Here is a 20935-nt window from a genome sequence, read left to right on the forward strand (position 1 = left end):
AGTACAATTAGAAAAAAATGAACAAGTATCGCCTTTTTGGAAGGGCTTCTAGGAGAAAACCTCTTATCTCTCAAAAGAACATGACAGCATGGTTTAGGTTTGTAAAGCTGCATCTGAACAAACCCCAAGACTTCTGGAACAATGTCATTTGGACAGACAAGACCAAAGTGGAGATGTTCGTCCATAAAGCACAGCATCATGTTTGGAGAAACATGATAAATCTATTCAAAAACAAGCCTCAATCCCTCAGCAGGAATCAGCCTGTGGTGTCTTTATGCATTTCACCCTGATTTCCAAATGCTAAATGAACGTTTTGTCGTCTGTTACCTGCCATCGCCTTCGAGCCAAAACTTGTTTTAGCATAGCTGTGCTGATGCTTTTGTTTGTTGGTGACTGCAAGACAAAACAATAGGTGGGAGCACTATTAACAGAGACATAACTACATCTCATGAATCAGTGACACAGTCGGCAGGATGGTAGATGTTCCAGTGATAGCTCACCTTGAACCAAGGATGACGAAGGCACTCGATGGCACTTGCCCTCCTAGGTTTGGGACACAGTTACAGTTCAGACATGTTTAATCTGTGAACTGTAGCACAGTTGCATCATATACAGTATTTTTATGGTACAAAACTAAGAGGCATCAAAATGCTTACAGTCTGTCCACCACCAAAAGCTTGATGACAAATCCTTTTGCTTCTTTGCAGAGGTCAGAAAACATGCTCTCCTCAAACGCCACATTGTAGTTCCTGATGTTTAAAGCAGTGGCTTTGTCATTCTCGCCCGCAAAAGGTGACACGCCGGTCAGGCTAAAGCAAAAAAAGAACAGGTGTTTTATTTAGCAAGATGTCAGATTGACTGATTGGGTTTAAATACACACATGCTGTGAAGAAGAAAAAAACGTACCAGAGGTAAGTGATGACACCAACAGGCCTGTGGGAGAGCAGGACACATACGTGACTTGGAATTTGAAGAGCAACATAAAAGCAAAGATAAACACAGAAATTTGATGGACTTGCAGATAACTGTGAGTGTATATAGTGCCTGCTGTGCCTAGTCACTTCTCCATGCCAGAGAACAGGTGGCTGACCATATGTCTGTTGCTGTGGAAACTGGAGTTTGGTTAACAATCTCTGGAGCGACATATTCTGGTGTGCCGTATTTGCAGTAGTGCTCCTCTGAAGTCTCCAATTTAATGGCATTCCCGAAGTCGCAAATGCGGATCTGATCACTCCCTGGACTTGCCATCAAAATATTTTCTGGCTAGAGGGGATGTGTACAAAAACAACAACATTAGGACTCATAAAAGGTCAATCAAATCTGATACAGTGCTTGTGGTGGGACAGATGGATACCTTTATGTCGAGGTGAGCTATATTTGTTTGGTGGAGATAGCGAAGACCCTCCAAAACCTGCTGAACACTGCTGCGGATCTGTAGCATGAAACACAACAGGAGTGAATCCTGAAAGGCACATTACATAATGAAAGCGCAGTGCAGTCAGCAGAAAGACACAAACCTGCAGTTCCATGACTGTTGTTTTCTTGGCCATTCTTTCCAGCAACTCCTCGTGACATCTTTGTACAAGAGTTAAGAAAAAAGAAAAACAAAGCTGCTGCTGCTGCAGCTACTTGATTGCATAGTCTGACTGGTAGGTGCATGAGAAATGAATTATAAATGAGCAAAACTCCCCCACACTCTATCTCTTGCTAATTCCTCTCAGCAGCGATGAGTCAGAGAGAAAAAGCTCGGCTGCTTCATTCATGCCTCCGGGGGGTACGGGGGGACGTTAGGATTAATGCTGTGCATCTTGTACTTGAGATGCATTTAAGTCCACTTTTGTTTGACAATGTAGAAGATAAAATGTGAATCGGAGATGCAGGAGGAAAAAACATTTTTCTGTAAAACGTAGATTACAGATTTCACTGTATGTTCTAGTGAAAGGATACAAATCTGTGATAAGCACCACCACGTTCTTCTTCTCAAAGGCGTCATGGAAGTAGAGAATCCTCTCGTTATCCAGCTCAGACAGAAGCTCCATCTCTCTGAGAGCCAAGGCTTTCCTATTTCCGCGAGCAGAAATGAATTTGGCAGCAAACTCGGTCTTTCCGTTCTTGCGAGTTACTCTCTTCACATAGGAGTAGGCCCCCCTGCACCCACAAACACAAAGTGATGACATTAATGGTTTTGTACATGCCAGCCGTGTTGGTTTTTTTATCCATTTGTTTTCAAGACTGATTTCTCTTTGATAGAAGTAAGATAGAAGTAAATTATAAATATTATTATTATTATGACAGTAATTAAGGGTCAGATTTACTAAGCAGGGCAAAATTGCACTGAGCACAATCCTTTGGTCGCTTTGTACACTTAAATATTCTCCTCCCTGTACTATGTGCTAGTGAAATATGGGTCAGTTGCAAAACTTCCCAGTTGCCACCTCTACCATGCGATCCTGTCATTGCGCTCTCTTTGTAAATGCCAATTGTACATTTCTTACACAAACCCAGTTTGTTCTGGCGCAATGCGTTAGTAAAGTTGGGCTGAGTATGGTGGAAATTCGTTTTAGACCATTATCAGTTTACACATGTAACCACACTTATTACCGATACGTGTGGGTCATGGAGCGACATCTATAGATAGATGCGAGTATGCCTGCCAGTATTGCTTCAGTTCATTGAGGTGTTGTTTTAAGTCTGAGGGCTGGACTTCTTCCTTCTGTTTGGCAGACTTGCTGTTGTAGATTTGCTGCTGAGCTTGAGGTTTGGACCGATGTCCTCACATCTCTAGACTCTAGGCATAAAGAGGAGTTCATGGTCGGCTCAATGGCTGCAAGGTGCCCAAGTCCTGCGGCTGCAAAACAAGCCCAAATCATCACCCCTCCACCAATGTGCTGACAGTTGGTATGGGGTGCTATGCTGCATTTGGTTTTCTCCAAAATTCAGTGCCTTGTGACCAAATATTTCCACTTCAGTCCCATCTGTCCAAAGCACATTGTTCCAGAAATCTGGTGGTTTGTTCAGATGCAACTTTGCAAACCTAAGCTGTGCTACCACGTTGTTTTCAGAGAGAACCTTTTCACCCATGCAGGCCATTCCAACAACCCATGTTTTGGTCAGTCTTTTTGTAATTGTACTATATAACTGATTTTCACAGGACTCTCTCTCTCTGTCTCTCTATATATATATATATATATATATATATATATATATATATATATATATATACACATATATATATATATATATATACACATATATATATATATATATATATATACACATATATATATATATACACATATATATATATATATATATATATATATATATATATATATATACACATATATATATATTAGGGGTGCAACGATACACAAAATTCACGGTTCGGTTCGATACTTTGGTGTCACGGTTCGACATTTTTTCGATACAAAATAAAATGTTCATGCCTTTTTAATTTGTCATTTATTAAAATTATAAATATATATTTTAACTCAAAAGTACAGTTTTTAAATTTAACCCTAACCCTTGTGTGTGTTTTTTATTTTGACAGCGAATGCGCACCTGCGGACCACTTATGTGCAGCCCTGGTTATTTAGCTCGTCATATTGCAGCCACAGAAATTCTTTTGTCCATGAAACCATAAAGCTGCACTTTCTTTTTGCCTTATAGTCTGATTTGTCATAACTTCTCCGTTTTGTGGTAAGCTTTTCTTTGGCTGTCACTTCTTCACCCTGACCTGTCTTATTTGGCTCAGCAGAACTAAAATATATATCGTGCTGCTTTTACACACGCACTCACATAAGCTCAGCGATTCTCTGCGCGATCAACCTCTCACATGTTTAAGCTTGCTGCGTGAGATTTCACTTGTCATGTTTGCATAGTAAGCTAACAATTGATAAGACGATGTCAGAGGAATTGGTGCACAAATTATCATCACTCACAGATCAGTGCTGTCACTCTCTATACACAGTTTGCGCGATTGCAAAGTGAAAGCAAAAAAACAAGCGCAAATTCAAACGCGATTGCAATATGTCACATATTGACAGTGGCTCACCGATGCCAATGACATAATTACCCAGCTACATTTCTGAAAGAATGCAAAAGCATTGACATATATTTTTCCTTCCTACAATAGCCCGACGGGCAGGGCAGAGATAGATTTTGGTAAACCGACTGAAAAAAATCGCTAGCCCCAGGACGTTGGGCTAGCGATATTGCGAGCCCTGTATCTGATTGAGGAATCACTCATCTTTGGAAAAGAGAGTTTATTACAGAGAAATGTCTCTTTCCAAAATAAAAGCTATACTATCCGCTTCTTCTGGGCTATATTCTCAGCAGCATATTAAACATATAAGGAGAATCATGTGCTAACAGCTGTCTAAATGACTTGGCTAAAGTTAGTAGCATGCTTGCTTGTTTTTTTTCTGCTTCCACTTGTCTTTGCACTAGGATGATGTCGGCGTAAATGTGCAGTCATATTCGTTGTGTTCCCACTAGTGCTTTCAGGTTAATCTCGTTGAAATGACCTTAACGCCACAACACGGCAAATCTCCGTTAACGAGCTACCGCCGATCGCCCCGTGCATGGGGCTAGACGGCCAACACGTTAACGAGCTAACTGCGCTAACACACTAGTTCCCCACCCATGTAATTGAGCATTGCGTGGCACATCCAACATACTGTTTTACTTTAGTCCATGACTCGCTTACCTTCAGGGTCATACGTCACATGAAAACCAAAATAATTCCAAACGCCAGATCTGAATGAGGGTGGGGGAGGTCCATGTTACAAGGAGAGCTTAACTTCTGTCTCGCTAGCTTGCCCTGCGCTCTTCCTTCTGACGATGCTGTCTGTGTTGAGCGCTCCGTGAATCTGCATTCGACTACTCCGCCTAGGCTGCACTGTCGAGCCTAGGCGGAGTAGTCGAACGCAGATTCACTGAGCGCTCAACACAGACAGCATCGTCAGAAGGAAAGTTGATAAAATAAATTACAAATTTTGTATTGTTCGATACATATGCGTACCGAACCGAAAGCACTGTATCGAACGGTTCAATATCGATACGAATATCGTTGCACCCCTAGTATATATATATACATATATACATACACATACACCTTGATAATAGGTCCCTTTAATCCCTTTAATGACTAATTTCCTTTCCCTCCACTTTATTAATAAATTCTTCTTTGTGAGAACAATGGAAAGACAAATGGAAGGGCAATAGTCATTGTATAATTAACTTTCATTCTCCTTAGGCACTCTTCTGTGATATTTGGGAGAAGGACTCATAATCTGAACTCCATTACTGGGGTACTCGTGCTGTTCACTGGGTGGAAAACAGATTTCTTCATCTGCCTGTTTTGCCATCCCAGTGGCTGTGCAATTCACAGTAAATGCCTGTCTCTAGACCAAAACAAATCATCTGTCGTCGGCTAATGCGTTCACTCCACTCTCGTGGCTGGTGACTCATCTGTTGTTTCTGTCTGCTGTTGTTAAGCAGGTGCAACTAACCCCACCGCCACCCTCCCATCACACACACACACACAACCCCTCCGCACCAGCTCCTACCCCTACCTCCCACCCTCCAGGCCGACCCTGAGCGCTCAAGTAACTATTAACGTCAGTGTCAGTGTCCTCGTCCTCGTCGGGATGTGAGGCAGGAAGAGTGCGCACACTCACCTCCCTATCTCTTTGTGGATGTCATAGTAATCTGTCAAACGCCTCATCTTCCTCAGAATGGTTCCCTCATCCTCCATTGGCTCTTCTGCTTCTTTTCGCTCTGGAGAAAAGCATCAACATAGGCATCTTTATTGGCTTTGTGTGTATGGATGTGTGTGTGAGTGTGTGTGTGTGTGTGGGGGGGGGGGGGGGGGGGGGTGCACACACTGATATGTGGGTGTATTTATGTGCCAGCTCAGAGACAGATGGCTTCACATTGTAATTTCAAAACACCTTGTGGTCCCGCCCATATGGTGCGGATTCAGAGGAGCAATTTTCAACAACAGCTAGCCTTTATTAGCCTTTATTCTAAGCAGTAAATATCATCAGCAAATGGGGTAAAAATCTGTCAGCACAATACTTTTGAATATGAAACTTTTCAACTTTACACATTCCTAATCTTTTCAACTACTGTAAGAATATCGCTGGACTGCAGACCTGTATGAACTGTGAGCTCGGCCTTGCAGGAGTTGGACCCGGCCAGGTTCTTGGCAGTGCAGGTGTACACGCCGGAGTGATCGGGCTGAGCGTTGAGGACGACAAGTGAATACTCTGGGTCGTCGTAAACAAATGTGAAGTGGCTGCTCTCCGAGAGGAGCGCATCATCCTGCAGCAGATCAATCAGCTATTAGCATTCACCTAAAAAAATATCATCTGAGTATTCAGTTGAGTTGAGTTGAGTTATAGTCTAATGTTGGATGTACTACCTTAAACCACAGAATATCCGGATCTGGCTTTCCTTCGACCACAACAGCCAGATGACATGTTTCCCCGACTTGCACATCTACGTCCTCCATTATGGTCTCAAATTTGGGAGGCACTGCAGGAAAATTAGGAGGAAAAAAGAAGCTCATCTCTAAGGTGGAGAAGCACTATGGACCGCACATACAGAGTACATTTTATGGTGTTGTGGCCATTTTTATTGAATTCTAATGAATCATAATTTGTATCCATTATTGTTTTTTCTTTAAAACAGTAAAAATATGCTTAAGCTAGTTTTGCTATTTAAATCTGTAATTAATTTTACTTTTGGAAAAGTCGGAAGTGCTTTCTGAAACAAACCACCTGTTGCCCCCCATGGCCTTTTTTTGGAGTATGGTTTTTTTGGGGAACTTAAAAGGCCTTGACAGACAGGTCTCGCTGTTGTTCAATCTTCCTTTGGGCACTAAATGAATATAAAAGCTGATGTTTTTATGCAACAGATCAAATAATAAAGACACACTTTGTCTTGTTGACATAAGTAGAAAGTTGTTTGGATTCTCACTAAAATGCTAAATTTGTCACGTTGTGCGCCTGTCTGGACTGACCTGCCATGCCCAGCTGGAGTGTGCACAGGTCGCTGCCAAACTGGTTGCTGGCCGTGACCACCAGCTGACCGATGTCCGTGCTCCTGACCCTCTGCAGCTTCAGGGTGTGTTGATCATCGTCCGGCATGCTCATCTCGCACATCCCCGGCTTACTGACCAGCACCACGCTCCTCCTGAGGTAAGCGGGTTTCAGAAAAGTTGGGAGAAGGCGACATTTACCAGCTTGCTGCACTGAGTCTTCTTTAACCCAGTAAGAGGAGACCAACTGTTGTAGTTTTGAAAGCCAATTTTTTTGTTTTGATTGTTGCACAGCGTTGTGGGCTTTGCATTATTTAATTTTCTGTGCTCCAAATGTTGGCAGTGGGTGATGAGTCTGGACTGCAGGCTGGCCAGTTTAGCACCCAGACTCTTGTAAAACATGCAGAATGTGTGTTGACTCTGACAAGCTGTATGTCTCGATCAGCATTAAGTACACTAATAGCCCCCTAAAGCCATCATGAAAGCTTTTGAACTGTATATTTAAGTTTTCAGTCTTTAGTATAAGGGCTGCCAAATAAACCCCAAGAAGCTTGGGGTTAATATGATCCAGTTTATGAAACAGACCCTGATGAATGCTATGAAGAAATCGGATGAAAACTTTTTAATGATATCACAAGGACATCACTGGAAGGTTAATAAACTAACTTTTTCCAGGTGACAGCTGCATGCACATGGTTCAGCGTGATGGTGATGTTGGCAGGCTGGTTCTCAACCACGTACACCACTTCTGGCTTGTCCAAAATTATTGGCGCTTTCCTCAAGTACGGTCCTAGAGAAGTCAAAGGTATGTTACAAGAAAACAAAGCAAAACTGGTCCTAAAAGTAGATATGATGTCCTTTAAGGTCGATTATCAGATTAGTGGTAGCATAAGCCTCTTAAACACACTTGATACCTCTGTCCAGCAGCTGGACTAGATCAGTGGCAGGCGATGGCTTGCTAAGCGTCTTCCCAGTGGATGCTAGGACTCTGAAAGCATAGCGGACTCCCTTTGACAGCGAGGTGACGGTGTAGTTTGTCTCCCTCAGGTTTGATGCCACAACAGACCACTGGATGGAGCCCAGAGGCTGCTGCTGGACCACATACACCAAGGAGCCGGCATCTGTAAACACACATGCTCCTTAATTACTTGGTGGCAAAGACACAATTAAGCGGTGCTAAAAATGCTGTATTTTTTCTCCCTTCGAAGGGAGAGAGTATGTAATCAGTTCAGTTTGTTTGCTTGTTAACAGTCTAGCATCCACAGTTTTCAAGACATCGTTTTTAAATTGTGTGTGATGGGAGATATCAATAACAGCTCAAGCTGTATCAGTGAAAACTGATTTATTACCCACAGTTTTTTATGCATCATCTTCAAACTTCACAATAATATACTAGGCCTGAGGTCACACTGGGACCAAGGCTGGCTACATATTTCACCTAGACCTTGATTGTTAGCGCCCAAGGTCAAAACTGACCTTTTCAGGAAACCATATCAAGTAATAATAATAATAATGATGGATTGGATTTATATAGCGCTTTTCAAGGCACCCAAAGCACTTTACAATGCCACTATTCATTCACTGGTGAGGGTAAGCTACAGTTGTAGCCAGAGCTGCCCTGGGGCAGACTGACAGAAGCGAGGCTGCCATATCACGCCATCGGCCCCTCTGGCCAACACCAGTAGGCGGTAGGGTAAAGTGTTTTGCTCAAGGACACAACAACCAGGACAGAACCGGCGAACTTTCCGGTTACAGGTGCACTTCCCAACCCCCTGAGCCACGGTCGCCCCTTAGTATTATTTCACGTGAAAACGCATGGAGAGAGCTGTACAACACACTTTTCATTTTTTCCAATTTGACACACTACAGCGTCACAGTGATGCCATAAAATCGTGCAAAATGACACACTGCATGACTATATTTTAAAATCTTTTAAAGCTTCTAGAAGCCAAGGCTTTGAACCAGTTCTGCTCCAATCATATGGATTTCGAAATGTACCTTAAGGTCATAGGTCAAAGGTTAGAGTCACACGAATTAGGACAAAATTTTAGCTTCAAGTGGATCATCTCCAAACTTTAACGCTTTATATAAGTCAGTGGGAGACCTGTCACGGTCCCCGTGTCTCTCTGGTTGGCCCACGCTGGCTACAGGTTTTGTTGTTGTTGTTCGTTTTTGTTTTCTTTGTCTCTCCTCCTCCTCTCTGCCTGGGTGGAGCTCGTTACGGGCTCTCGCTCTTGGCCCACACACCTGTGTGATTGTGTCCACCTGCTGCTGATCTGGCTGATTTCCCCAGCTGCTATTTAAGGCAGTGGCACATTCGTGCTCTCGGCGGTTTCAAAAGAATCCCTTGTATGTATTTTGCTGTGGAACTAACCTTAACTTCTGTGTGTAGATATCCCTCTTCTGGACCAACTCACGGGACCTGCCCAAGTGTGGCAGCGTGTTTGGAGTTTTGGAGCGAGTGCGGCTGAAGAGGAGTGCATGTGTGCGGAGGAGCTGTGGCGGTGACTGTGTGGAAGAGGACGCGTGTGTGTGGATTCCCCCCCCCTTCTCTCCCTGGAGCCCTGGACCCCCCCCTCCCAACTCACTGTACATATATATAGCACTGAGGTGATCCCTGTTGTGAATAAATCTCCTTTTGTTCTCTTAGAAAGAACTGTCTGCGCGTGAGTCCGTTCAGTAGCCATGACAAGACCTAAGCACTTTATTTGTTCGAGCTCTTTAAACATGATTTTTCCAACACATTATATCCATCCACATGTGTGTCGCACCAGCCTGCAGGTGTGTTATGAACCTACCAAGTGAAGGGTCGAGTCTCTTTGGTGTCTTCCAGCTGAGGGTTATAGTTTTTCCTGTAATGGCCTCAATCACCGGAGGCCCATCAGGAGGATCAGGAACAATATCTGTTTCCAAAAACATACATATATATTTATATATTTCACAATAATATTAGGGAAATTGTGTATCCCGTAATGTATACCATTAAACGGTGTGTATCTATGATTACCTGTAACATACAGATGAGCATAGCAGGCTGCTTTGCCCACTTTGTTGGAGATGACAGCCTTGTAAACACCTCCGTGAGCATGAAAAGCGCTCCGAATGATCAGACTGTGGACATCCCTGTCTGGAGAACAGACACACAGGTTTCTTATTCGCCATCTTTCCCCCACTTTGAACGGCTTATTTTTGTGTGTTTATCTGCTTACACTGAGTCATTTTGCGCTCCTCGCTGTTCTCAATGCGCCTGCTGTTGTGATACCAGGCAATAGTTGGGTATGGCAGGCCCGCCACCTTGCATTTCAGCACCGCCTCCTTCCCTTCAATCACTTCCACATCAGCCAGAGGCTGCACAAAGTCCGGCATGGTCCTCTTCTCCACCTCGTTGTCGAACACTTCAGGTTCCTCTGGGATGGATGGCATCTTCTCCAACTTGGACCTGGAGGAAGAAAAGAACAGGTCGACTTGATTTTATCACACGCATTCGCTCCATCTGAGCTATTTTTCTTTGCCCTAGAAAGCAAAAGTGGAACATTTGATTTTTTAAAAATAGTTTTTCTTCTCAAAGCCTTCAAAGAATTAACAATTACACAATTAGGGATGAGATGCAAATAGAAACAAACGGCTTCTCTTACATGTGAGAGGAGATGGCAGCTCGGGGTTCTTGCACGTACAGCTCAGCAGTGCATTCAGACTTTCCGTGAATGTTTTGAGCAACTGCTGTGTAAAATCCTTCTGTGTCACTGCCAACATGGGTGATGACAAGCGAGTGACGACCCCCCTCTTGAAGGATGCGAATGTTATCACTCTCCTCCACTCGTGACTCTGAAAGAACGTTATAAAAGACAAATTAAAAAGCCATTTCTTTGGACAAGCCTAAAAAAACAACAAAAAGTAGGAACACCGCACCGCCGCTTTGAGATTCTTACCAAAATGCATCCATGTGACTCTCGGAGCAGGCGATCCGCTCACCTTACAGTCAAACCGTGCCGTGCGTCCTTCAATGACCTCCAGGATGTCCAACTTTCGTGTGAACAGAGGCTCCTTGGATGGCGTGACGATCAGTTTCGCACTCGAGGTCAGTTCCTCTGTAGATGCACATGCGCCCTGTTAGTAAGTGTATCACTGAAATATGTTCAATCACATCTAAAGAAGTTGGAGAACAACCAACCAAAACCTCTCTGGTGGAGACAAAAACACGAAATGGAAAACCCAGCATAAATATAAGGTGTGATCATAAAAAAAAAACTTTATGTGATTTAAATTTGCCATGTTTCCACCTTCAGGTTAGACTCCTTGGGAAGAAAAGGAGCCAACCAGTTAGATCAGGCCACAGATTATGGGCCACACACATCTTCCCTTTCTGTCACTGTAAATATATTTAATCTCTGAAATATCTTAGTACAAGAAGTATAAGTGCAATGTCAACAGTATGTCTCAGTCTTTACCCCTCAACCGCAAAAGGCTGATGGCTTACATATTATCGTCACCCCGTCGGCCAGTCGGATAAGTAGACGGGCTGCATGGACACCTAAGTTTGTAAATGAGATAACTCAGGAAGGAAGTCACCTAGAATTTTCAAATTCATACCAGTGGTTCAGAGTTTTCTGAGCTTTGAACTTGAGAGTTTTCTGAAAATCTTGTGAATGCAGTAACTCGAGAATATTCAGGATCTTGGATTTTCAAATTGAAACCATAGGCGCACCTATTTAAAATCCCTGTGCATAAATTGTTGAAAAATTCTGTAGTGGGTGATGATCTATGATGTGATGATTTATCTTTTACTTTATTCCTGTATTATGTGGGCTTGGGGAGGTCTTTATCAGGTGAAAAAAAGTACAATTTATGAAAATACAGTTAAAATTCCAAAATGTAAGCTAAAATGTAAGATGTCCCATGAGTCTTTGTAGGCCCAGTTGCAGTCCTGGGGCTTTATGTTTGACACCCCTGAATTATATCGTTTTAGGGAAGAGGAAGAAGGCACAAGCCACATTTGCGAAACGAGGCCAGTGTGACAGAAGAACTCTGTACTGTGCCTCTCTAAAACTATCTGGGGGAAACAATCATTGAGGTTAAAATCCCAGATTTGTACAGATGATTTAAAAAGAGCAGCAGCACCAGAAGATGGCTGTGAAGGGGAAATTTGCACAGGTTTTTAGTTAGACTGAAAATTTATGATCACACCTCATCTTCTGTTCAGCAACAGGGACAGCACTGCTTATGATTCACCTTTGGCAGTGCTCAGCTTGCAAGTATATGTCCCACTGTCGTCTTCATGTACTGAATTTAGCATGAGATGGCACCTATAGCATAAAGAAAAATAAATGAATGGATTTTTTTTATGACACCAAAAATCTGTCAGATAATAAAATGTGCTGCAGTGACAGCAACATGAGGTGGACCTACCTCTTTCCGTCAAAGTGCATCTTACAGTTGAGCAGTGCAGGCTGGATCAGCTTCCCCCTGGACAGCCAGTCCACGTCCACATCTGGAGGTCCCGTGATGTGACACTCAAACACGGCTGATTCTCCAGCCCTCACTGCTGCGTCTTTTACCTCCCTGGTGATCGTCAACGCCGTTTGTGCTGCAGCGGTTGATTAAAAGAAAAAGAAAACAGCACAAATAGAGCATATATAAGGAAGAACTACAAGATAGGGCATGACTAAACATTCAGTTCAGTTTCTCATCACCTACCTCTGACCTCCAGTCTGCACTCTGCCTGTTTGCTTCCATACTCGTTGATGATCCTGCAAGCATACAGCCCTGCATCTGACCTCTGAGCCGAGCCGATCCTCATTTCACTGGTGCCATCTTCCATCTCTCGCACAGTGAAGTGCCCTGCTGTCTTCACCGAGACTCTGTCCTTCAGCCTGGGTCAGTATAAAGCGGCTGTCAGAATCATTTATGCTCAGGCGCGTAATGGAGGGGTGTTTGTGTGAGACAGTTAGTGACCTTGATTGTGATAAAAGCTTCAGGTTTCTCCTGAGATGTCTAGCTGCAATAAAACCTTGAGGGGAAAAAAAGATGTCTTACCAGTAAACCATGGGTTTGGGCTGGCCTCTGGCTTTCACTGACATGACAACATCTTGACCCTCGGTTACCGCCTGGTCACATGGTGCCACCTATTAAAGAATGTAAACATGATTACCTATAAAGGCTTTTAAGGTTAATCTCTAAGCTTTGCTCCAGTTTTATCAGATTGAAAGTAAAATCACATTACGACCGTGCCCAGAATGACTGCAGCTATCAAGTAATGCTGCGATGAAGCAAGTGGAGTCATGGTATGAAATGCAAAAGGATATGTCCATGGAGATTGCCATTTTGCTACTAGGAAAATGAATATTGCAGGACAGTGTGATCTTAAGATCGGAGAACAATCAAAAGAAGATTCATATTTCCATGTGCAGTAACTCATATTTTTGTCCAATTGTTTTGGGACCTGCCTGTGGCCCCAATACCTGCATACCTGGAAAACAAGACAGAGTGTGCAGCAACACCTCACACGGAAGAGAGTTGCCATTAATGACAACAGACAATTGTTCTTTTTCTTTCTTTTTTTTAAGTTAAATGCAGTGAAATCCAATGGATGGCTCTGGATTTGGGGGTTGCCAGAGGAACAGTACTTGTCTGACGGCACTGTGCCAAGTGAAAAGTTTGTTGGAGGCGGGATTAGGGTTCGGGATTGTTTTTCAGGAGTTGGGCCAGCAGGGTTAGTTCCTGTGAAAGGAACTCTTAATGGTTCAACATAACGAGACATTAGTGACAATTTTATCCTCCTAACTTTGTGGGAACAGTTTGCAGCTGGATCCTTCCTTCCTGCACAAAGCAAGGTCCATAAAGACACCAATAAGCGAGTTTGGTGTAGAAGAACTTGACTGGCCTTCACAGAGTCCTGACATCAACCTGATAGAACACCTTTGAGATTAATTAAAGTGGAGACTGCGAGCCAGGCCTTCTGGTCCAACATCAGTGTCTGACCTCACAAATGTGCTTCTGGAAGAATTCCCATAAACACTCCTAAAGGTTGTGGAAAACCTTCCCAGAAGAATTGAAGCTGTTAGAGCTGCAAAGAGTTGATCAAATTATCAAAATAAACCCTAAGGATTAAGAACAGGATGTCATTCAAATTCATATGCAAGCGAATACTTTTGGCAATACATCACAACAATGTGATTGGTCACTTGCAGTGTTGAACCTGGACCAACATTAATTATGATGATTCGGGAAAGACAACGAAATGGGGATATCAGAGACATCGACTATGACGCTGCGCTTGTTATTTAAAGAAAAAATCATAAGGAGCTTTTATACTTTTACCTGAAATGAGGGAGGCTCTTTTAAATGGTGAGGAAGTGAGCCTCCGACCTCCATCACCTCCTCCTGAGGACTCAGGTACTCCTCATCTGACTGGATTGGACTGCTGATTTCCAGAGATACAGCAGATTTCCCACATTGCGTGTGGGTCGGCTCTGGAAGAACAAGATATCAGACACAAATATAATAGAATTACAAGCATACTACCACCGTGTCTAATTCATTTTTATTTGAGTTCACAAAAAAGTCGATTCTGATTTACACACGTCTTAATTTAAGTAATTGAGTGCAAAGCCTTTTGAAATATGGTTAACATGGCACCGGCGTAGCTCATTATGTTTACGGTCTTTTTTTTGCTTTGCTGGTGTTGATCTTTGCCAAAATGAGCACTTGGCAACACAAAGCAGTGGGTTAGACACAAGTGGGCCACATGCATCCCCACACACTGAGCACAGGGACCATCTGAAGTGACCATAAGCGAACAGATAACGAATTAATCCCTTAATCCCTGACCCAATCATTCACTCATTCCCACGAGTTCTAGATCAGACACTGTGTCTGGACCCTTGGCAGTCTGGACTACAGTCAGACTCAACTCACAGCTGCGGGAAGAAATATAAAGAGCTGCCTCTCTCTTTCTGTCTCTCCTTCTTCTTTTGTTGCCTTCGTTTTTGTGTCAGCGTTTCACAATCTTTGCAAAGCCTAAGACCTCACATATCTGGCACGACTAGATAACGTTGCGAGTGAAAATGAATAAAATCAATTACCCAAGTAGAATAAAGACATGTCCCCCCCTTTCAGATGGCAGAACAGTGGACTGATAGGTATTTTGCATGACATTCAACTGTGCAAAATAAAGGGAAAGTGGGTCATCATCTGCAAGTGAAAGGCAGGCTTGGTCGCATATACAGATGGAAAGAACTGCACCGAAAGCCATATATGGAAAAGCTGACTAATAGTAATGAAACACGATAAAAAAAACACTGTTTATGCCAAATTATTAAGCGACGTAGGTGGATATTCTGTTGCGCTTATAGCATTAAAAAAAGGAGGGGGGATAAAAACAACAAAATAACCTACCTAGAGTCACATCTCTGAGCGGCGTCTGTGCACCAGGGGATAACTCCCCAGAGTATTTATGTAAACCTGCCAACTCTTACACAACTCCCGAACAGTGTGAGCCGACCAACTTTCCTCCACCCTGTCCTCCTGCTTCCCATCACTGTTACGCCTTTATTCTCTTACACTCCTGACATCCCGGGCTGATGAAAAAGGTGAATATTTTAAAAGTTTATTAAAGCTTAGGTTTAAAGACTCCACTGAGTCACAAAGCTGTGGCTCTTCAACTTCTTTGATTTTTTTTAATGCAAAAATGACAATAGGCCTGTGTTATGTTCTCGCATATTTCTTTGAAGCCAGTAGATCAATCTCGCCCACTATTTTGGCTTGTCGTGGCAACAATCTACACACTTCTCGGCTAAAATGACTCACATAATCTCCCGCCACTTTCTGGCAGCTCCATCCCCAAGCCCTGTAGCGTGAAATCTGAAGTGATGAAAAACTCCACGATTACAGCTGTAATCTCGAGCGGGGACATAAAGCAGACAGCAATTACCCGAGAGAACAAGAGGCCTTCTAAAAATACTCCTGCAAAGTTAGACTCCGCTGGCCTAATATGGCAACAGAGGCCCGCGTGCTGCTGTCGGAAAAGCACCAGGGTGAGCGCTCGCATTTGTTGACAAAACTGTGAAGAGGGGAAAGTTGCATTTGCATGAGGCCGAACCAGCACTGCTGGGAGCTTCTCTCATGCACAGCGTAGTATAAACACCCGTCCACTGCAGGCGCTTATATTTTTCTTTTTTTGCCTGATTTTGAATGCCACGGCTGCCTTTGAGGCTCAGGAGACCTTTGTGTGACGGGGGCAGGTCTGCGTTTTGAATTCATGCCGAGGGGGAGCTCGGTGCCTTCAAGAATTAATGGGTTGCCATGGCAACTATCGCTGCGAGGAGCCCCGGTCGGGATGCTGAGCTCCAGCGGGCCTTTGTAGTCATTAAGACAGAATGTCAGACGGAGGAGGGCTGGCAGTGGATTAAAGTGTGAGTCAACATGTTTGAGAGCAGCATCGTTTTTATGTTCCCCCCGGTGTCGCTCTCCTCATTTAAAATTTGTGCTGGTAAAATGTGTCACCATGTCTAACTGCAAAACAAGAAAGCAGTAGAGGCGGGCGGATACATGTAACCATCGATACGCTGGTATTGGTACTGGATAGATACTAGTGCGATAGGATGGATACTTTGTTTCTGTCCTTCTAAGTTCAGTATCTACTGAAAAGTGTTAAATAAATTTAATATTTTTGGAAGATGGCTCATCTCATAAATCATGACACACTGCTCACCCCCATAAAAGCTGCCTTTATAGGTTAAAATTATCGGTATCTGTATTGGTATTGGCAATACAGGCTGTATATTTACTTGGTAATCGAATTGATACCAATATTTCAAGTATCGCACAGGGCTTGAAAGCAGGCTCTGGCCCAGCCTCACCTGACTGAATGTAGAGTGTCGCACTGCATGACGCTCTGCCCGCCGCGTTGACAGCTGTGGCGCAATATGACCCCGCATTGCTCAGCCTCATCTCCTTTATCACCAGACTATGCTTCTCGCCCTCAGCTTTAACCACATGGAACGCGTCACACCGGATCTCCACATTATTCTTCCTCCATGTCACTGAGAAGGCAGAGAGAGAGAAAACACAAACACTGAAAAACTGATATGGAAGAAGTCGGGTTGCAAACATGTGAAAGGATAAGGCTCATTGATTTGGTTTATGAGAGTTTCACTTAAAATTGAACAGATTTCATAAGACTATGTGTGCAAGAAATCGCTTTATACGGCACTTAACAGAAAACAGTCTCCTTACTAAATTCAAAAAAGAGAATTATAGAAAATGGGGATGTTAAAATGGTGACTTGTCTTCAGCTGTACCAGTAGGGGTTGGGCTGCCAGTGAGGATGCATTGCAGTGTGACCTCAGAGGCGCTGGGTGCGGTGGTGTCCTCAAGAGGCTTCTCAAACCTCGGGGCCTCAGCTGGCTCATCATCAGCAGACAGGTAAGAGTCATCGGAAGAACCGCCTGTGAATTAGAGGGACGGTCAGAGTGTTTTCTGTGCAGCTGCCGGTGCTCTATTACCTGCTTTAGAAAAATGGGTCAGACTCCAAATTAAGGCATTGGGCTAGTTTCCTTTTACGGATCCCCATGAGGAAAAGAGTTTCATTAGTGAGTCTGGGCCCGGCAGCAATTCTGGGTTTGATTAATTTTCCATGGTGGACAACATAATATATAATATATATATATATAAGTTCAACCTTTTTGATCATTCCTTTTTAGTTTGTAATCTGTATTTTTTATTTCTATGTGCATGTTTTTCTTATTCGGGGACTTACAGCCTAGCAAAGGTAATAAATCTCCAATAAGATCTTTTTGTGTTTCAGATCTTAAAGCCACAAATGAGGTACAAAAAAGCAAAAGTTGTTAAAATGGGAAGCAAACAAACACCCAGTATTACTTTACGTTCTTTAAGAGTGAAGTCACAACCCTAAAAAGTCTAGTTCTCTGACCCCTGGTAGTTAAACTTAACATTTTTCTTAGGGGTAGTGTTGTGTGTGTAGGTCCTGATCTTTTTACAGTTTAAATTGTTTGTTTGTTTTTTAATAATCTCCCTCGGTGGTGGTCAAAGGTGAAACAGAACAAAAACCTTTAATCAGATATGATAGCAAAACTTTTTAGCTTAGGGCTAAGGGAGTTATTTAATCTCTTAAGATCCACCAGCTTCCTAGTGCTCTTTTGTTAGGGTTATGGTTGTCATTATGTTCCCTTCTACCACTTTGTCTAGATATTTTATTTTATTTGACCTGCCAAATGGGAACATTTATGAAAATAGTACTGTAAGCCTAGCAACTTGGTAGACTTGGTAGTTGAGCAGAAATCCATGGATAAAGCCTTCTAAAGGGACAACAAAAGGTGGTTGTATTTGTTTTGTTATTTGTGTAAAGAAACAAACTGGACAACAGTTGGGTCACTCAAGCCACAGGCAGGAACCTAATGGCTCCCAAAATGATTAAAGTGTTCATCCAGTTCCAGACTGGATGCTTGCATTTTTTACAAACACGTTTATCTAGAACACTCGTAAAGCATCACCTACCTTCGTCTGCAGACTTCCGTTGAGCAGAACGGCCTTTTTTGCTCTTGTGTACTCTGCCCTCGCTCTTCCTTCCCTCGTTGCTCCTGTGTGGAACACTTTCTGTCTCCATGGGTTCATCCTCCACCAGGATGGTGGGGATGTTCACTTTCATGGCCGGAGATGTCCGCCCCACCTCCGCCTTCCTTCGTTTTAGGAGCGGGCTGATGGAAGGATTGGGTGATGGGGTGAGCCGAGGAGGCTTGGGTGGGAACTGGGGTCCTGGTTCCCTTACAGTTACTGGGGATGCTCTCTTCCCTGTTGGGCCTGGTGATCGGTGGTCCGCCTTGTTGTCCATGTTGGTGTCTCTCTTTGAATCAATTCTGGAGGAGGATGAAGATTTGTGGGATGTGTTAACAAGTGTGTCTTTGTCAGCTGCCAGAGAGCTTTGTAGGGTTTCCCTGCATGCAAAAGATGAGAAAGCTGTTATGTAATATAACAAGTGAGGGAAAAAAATATTACATGTCTAAAACTCTTAATTTCCATTAAGTGCTTTGTTGTTGTTTTTTAAAAGAAATTTCAAATCCCTCAAAGAAAAATATACAAATGTGATCATATTGGAATCTTTTTTTAAGAGAAAATTTCAGAAGTAAAGATAATCTTCTTCAAACCTGATTAGGCTCGTCTTTGTAGCTATTGGCAATGGTTGTCCTGGTAACTGGTGAACTGGTGGCGTTGCCGTGGTAACAGAGATTTTCCTTGCGCTATCTACTGGTTTCCCGTGCAAATCTGACTGTGTCATCTTTTCCTTTTCGGGGCTGCTGCTCTGATTCCCCGGGTCTTTGCCTTGGGCCTGCTGAGAATTCTTCCATATGCTGCCCCCCTCCCTCTCCCCAACTTTTCCTTCCTCTAGGGCTCGCTCCCTCGCCTCTAACTTTTTAACCACTTGGGCAGGAATGGGTTCTAGTTTCCCCGTGTGCAGCCTGTCTTTCTGTGACAGCTGCTCAGTTGAATATGCCTTCTTCAAGCTTGGTTTCCCCACAAGCTTCTTGATCCGCTGGAGCTCTTCTGTGAACTTGCTCTGGTAATTCTGGATCCTCTGGGAGTAGTTTGTCTTGTCCTCTAATGAAGAGGCCCTCTGCTTGAATACTGCTCTCTTCTGGGCTGCACCCTGCAGTATTCGACTCTCATCTTTGCTCGGGCCTCCTGTCTTCTTTCCACTCTCATCTGAGTCAAAGGAAGCTGCCCCTCGTGGCAGATCCACACTCGCCCTTCGCTCCTCAAAGGCAAGGACCTTGTCAAAGATCTTGGGTCCTGCACGAGCCAGTTTGGGCGTCATAACTGCACTGTTGGTGCCAGATGACTGGCCCGTATTAGAAGTTTGAGGACCTGAAGGTTTGACTTTGCCCGAGTCTTGTTTTTGTGTGCTGATGCTGTTTTTGTGCGTGGTAAGAGGTGGCTGGGGGGAAGACAGGGGGACATAGGAGGACAGGCCCTGTGATTCATCAGCAGTTTGAAGCCTAGAGGGGTAAGGATTGAGGGGAAATAATGGAGGGGTGAAGTTAGAGCTCTGGTGCAGTGGCGAAGGCTTTGGAGGAGTAATAAGATGCAGATAAATGTCCGTTTGTGTCATTTTGTCTCATCATGTTTGAGTTCTTTGTGTTTTCGCATGTGCTTTCTGTGTTGTATCAGGTAATGAGCAACACATCAGACAGTGTGAAATCAAATGGCAGAGAAATAAATGTAATGAAATTTTGAGATTGAGACTTCTTAAGACCTTAACCCTAAAACTGCAATAACCGCTGTTGTTGGCATGTTGCACCAACAATATTACAAAATAAGAACATAAACTCCTACGAAAATCAAAAAAAGCACCCCTGCTTAAACTTCTAACACAATAACACCATGCCTAAAAATAACCTGTGAATCACATGATAATTACTCGGTGAGAACACTCATGCTAATATCAGCTCGGATCAAAGCAACCCATGCATGCCACTGCAAACCTATAAACATATGGTGTTAATCCAAAAGTGAGGGGCGGCTGTAGAAAACATGCAGTGGGTAAAAATCACAGTTTTCAGAAGTGCTGAATAATATATTATATTAGAAGATTGTACAAGTGCATCCTGTCTAATGGCTATATGAAATATTAATATTAACATTGTTATTTTGTTGGCTTGTAATCGTTGTTAGATTCAAATCAATCCACACTGATGGCACGCAGAGTCGAAGGAAAGTGTGACATCAAAATAAAAAAGTACACTATATGGAAAAATGGGAATATCTAAAGAAGAGTAAAAAATGAATAACAAATTGTATAGCAAATGGAATAAAGTTTTTGCGAGTTGGGTCTATGGAGGATATAATGTCTTGCCGTATGAGTCAGTTTTCATTGCA

The 20935-nt window shown here is 43.2% G+C and overlaps 1 protein-coding gene across 12 annotated transcripts in view; it reads right to left on the bottom strand.

The window, feature by feature from the left end:
- Positions 1-20935, bottom strand: part of LOC120738609 (striated muscle preferentially expressed protein kinase-like) — a 59107-nt gene that overhangs the window by 11293 nt on the left and 26879 nt on the right. For 11 of the 12 annotated variants that reach the window (XM_040039985.1, XM_040040840.1, XM_040040621.1 and 8 more), the window contains 28 exons: positions 19207-20055; positions 18560-18996; positions 17344-17490; positions 16903-17085; positions 14363-14514; positions 13079-13167; positions 12740-12915; positions 12452-12629; positions 12275-12348; positions 10975-11133; positions 10681-10870; positions 10255-10484; positions 10053-10172; positions 9844-9948; positions 7960-8166; positions 7712-7835; positions 7028-7200; positions 6428-6540; positions 6159-6327; positions 5682-5781; positions 1948-2148; positions 1518-1575; positions 1355-1432; positions 1091-1263; positions 907-933; positions 657-809; positions 501-543; positions 328-393 (listed from right to left, as the gene is read on the bottom strand). In XM_040039985.1, coding sequence (XP_039895919.1) covers positions 328-393; positions 501-543; positions 657-809; positions 907-933; positions 1091-1263; positions 1355-1432; positions 1518-1575; positions 1948-2148; positions 5682-5781; positions 6159-6327; positions 6428-6540; positions 7028-7200; positions 7712-7835; positions 7960-8166; positions 9844-9948; positions 10053-10172; positions 10255-10484; positions 10681-10870; positions 10975-11133; positions 12275-12348; positions 12452-12629; positions 12740-12915; positions 13079-13167; positions 14363-14514; positions 16903-17085; positions 17344-17490; positions 18560-18996; positions 19207-20055 — 4774 coding nt within the window. The remainder of the gene's footprint in view (positions 1-327; positions 394-500; positions 544-656; positions 810-906; positions 934-1090; positions 1264-1354; positions 1433-1517; positions 1576-1947; positions 2149-5681; positions 5782-6158; positions 6328-6427; positions 6541-7027; positions 7201-7711; positions 7836-7959; positions 8167-9843; positions 9949-10052; positions 10173-10254; positions 10485-10680; positions 10871-10974; positions 11134-12274; positions 12349-12451; positions 12630-12739; positions 12916-13078; positions 13168-14362; positions 14515-16902; positions 17086-17343; positions 17491-18559; positions 18997-19206; positions 20056-20935) is intronic. The other variant, XM_040040067.1, reaches the window with a different exon arrangement.

Source organism: Simochromis diagramma, unplaced genomic scaffold, assembly GCF_900408965.1.
Source record: "Simochromis diagramma unplaced genomic scaffold, fSimDia1.1 OVJJ01000411.1, whole genome shotgun sequence".
Taxonomy (NCBI): domain Eukaryota; kingdom Metazoa; phylum Chordata; class Actinopteri; order Cichliformes; family Cichlidae; genus Simochromis; species Simochromis diagramma.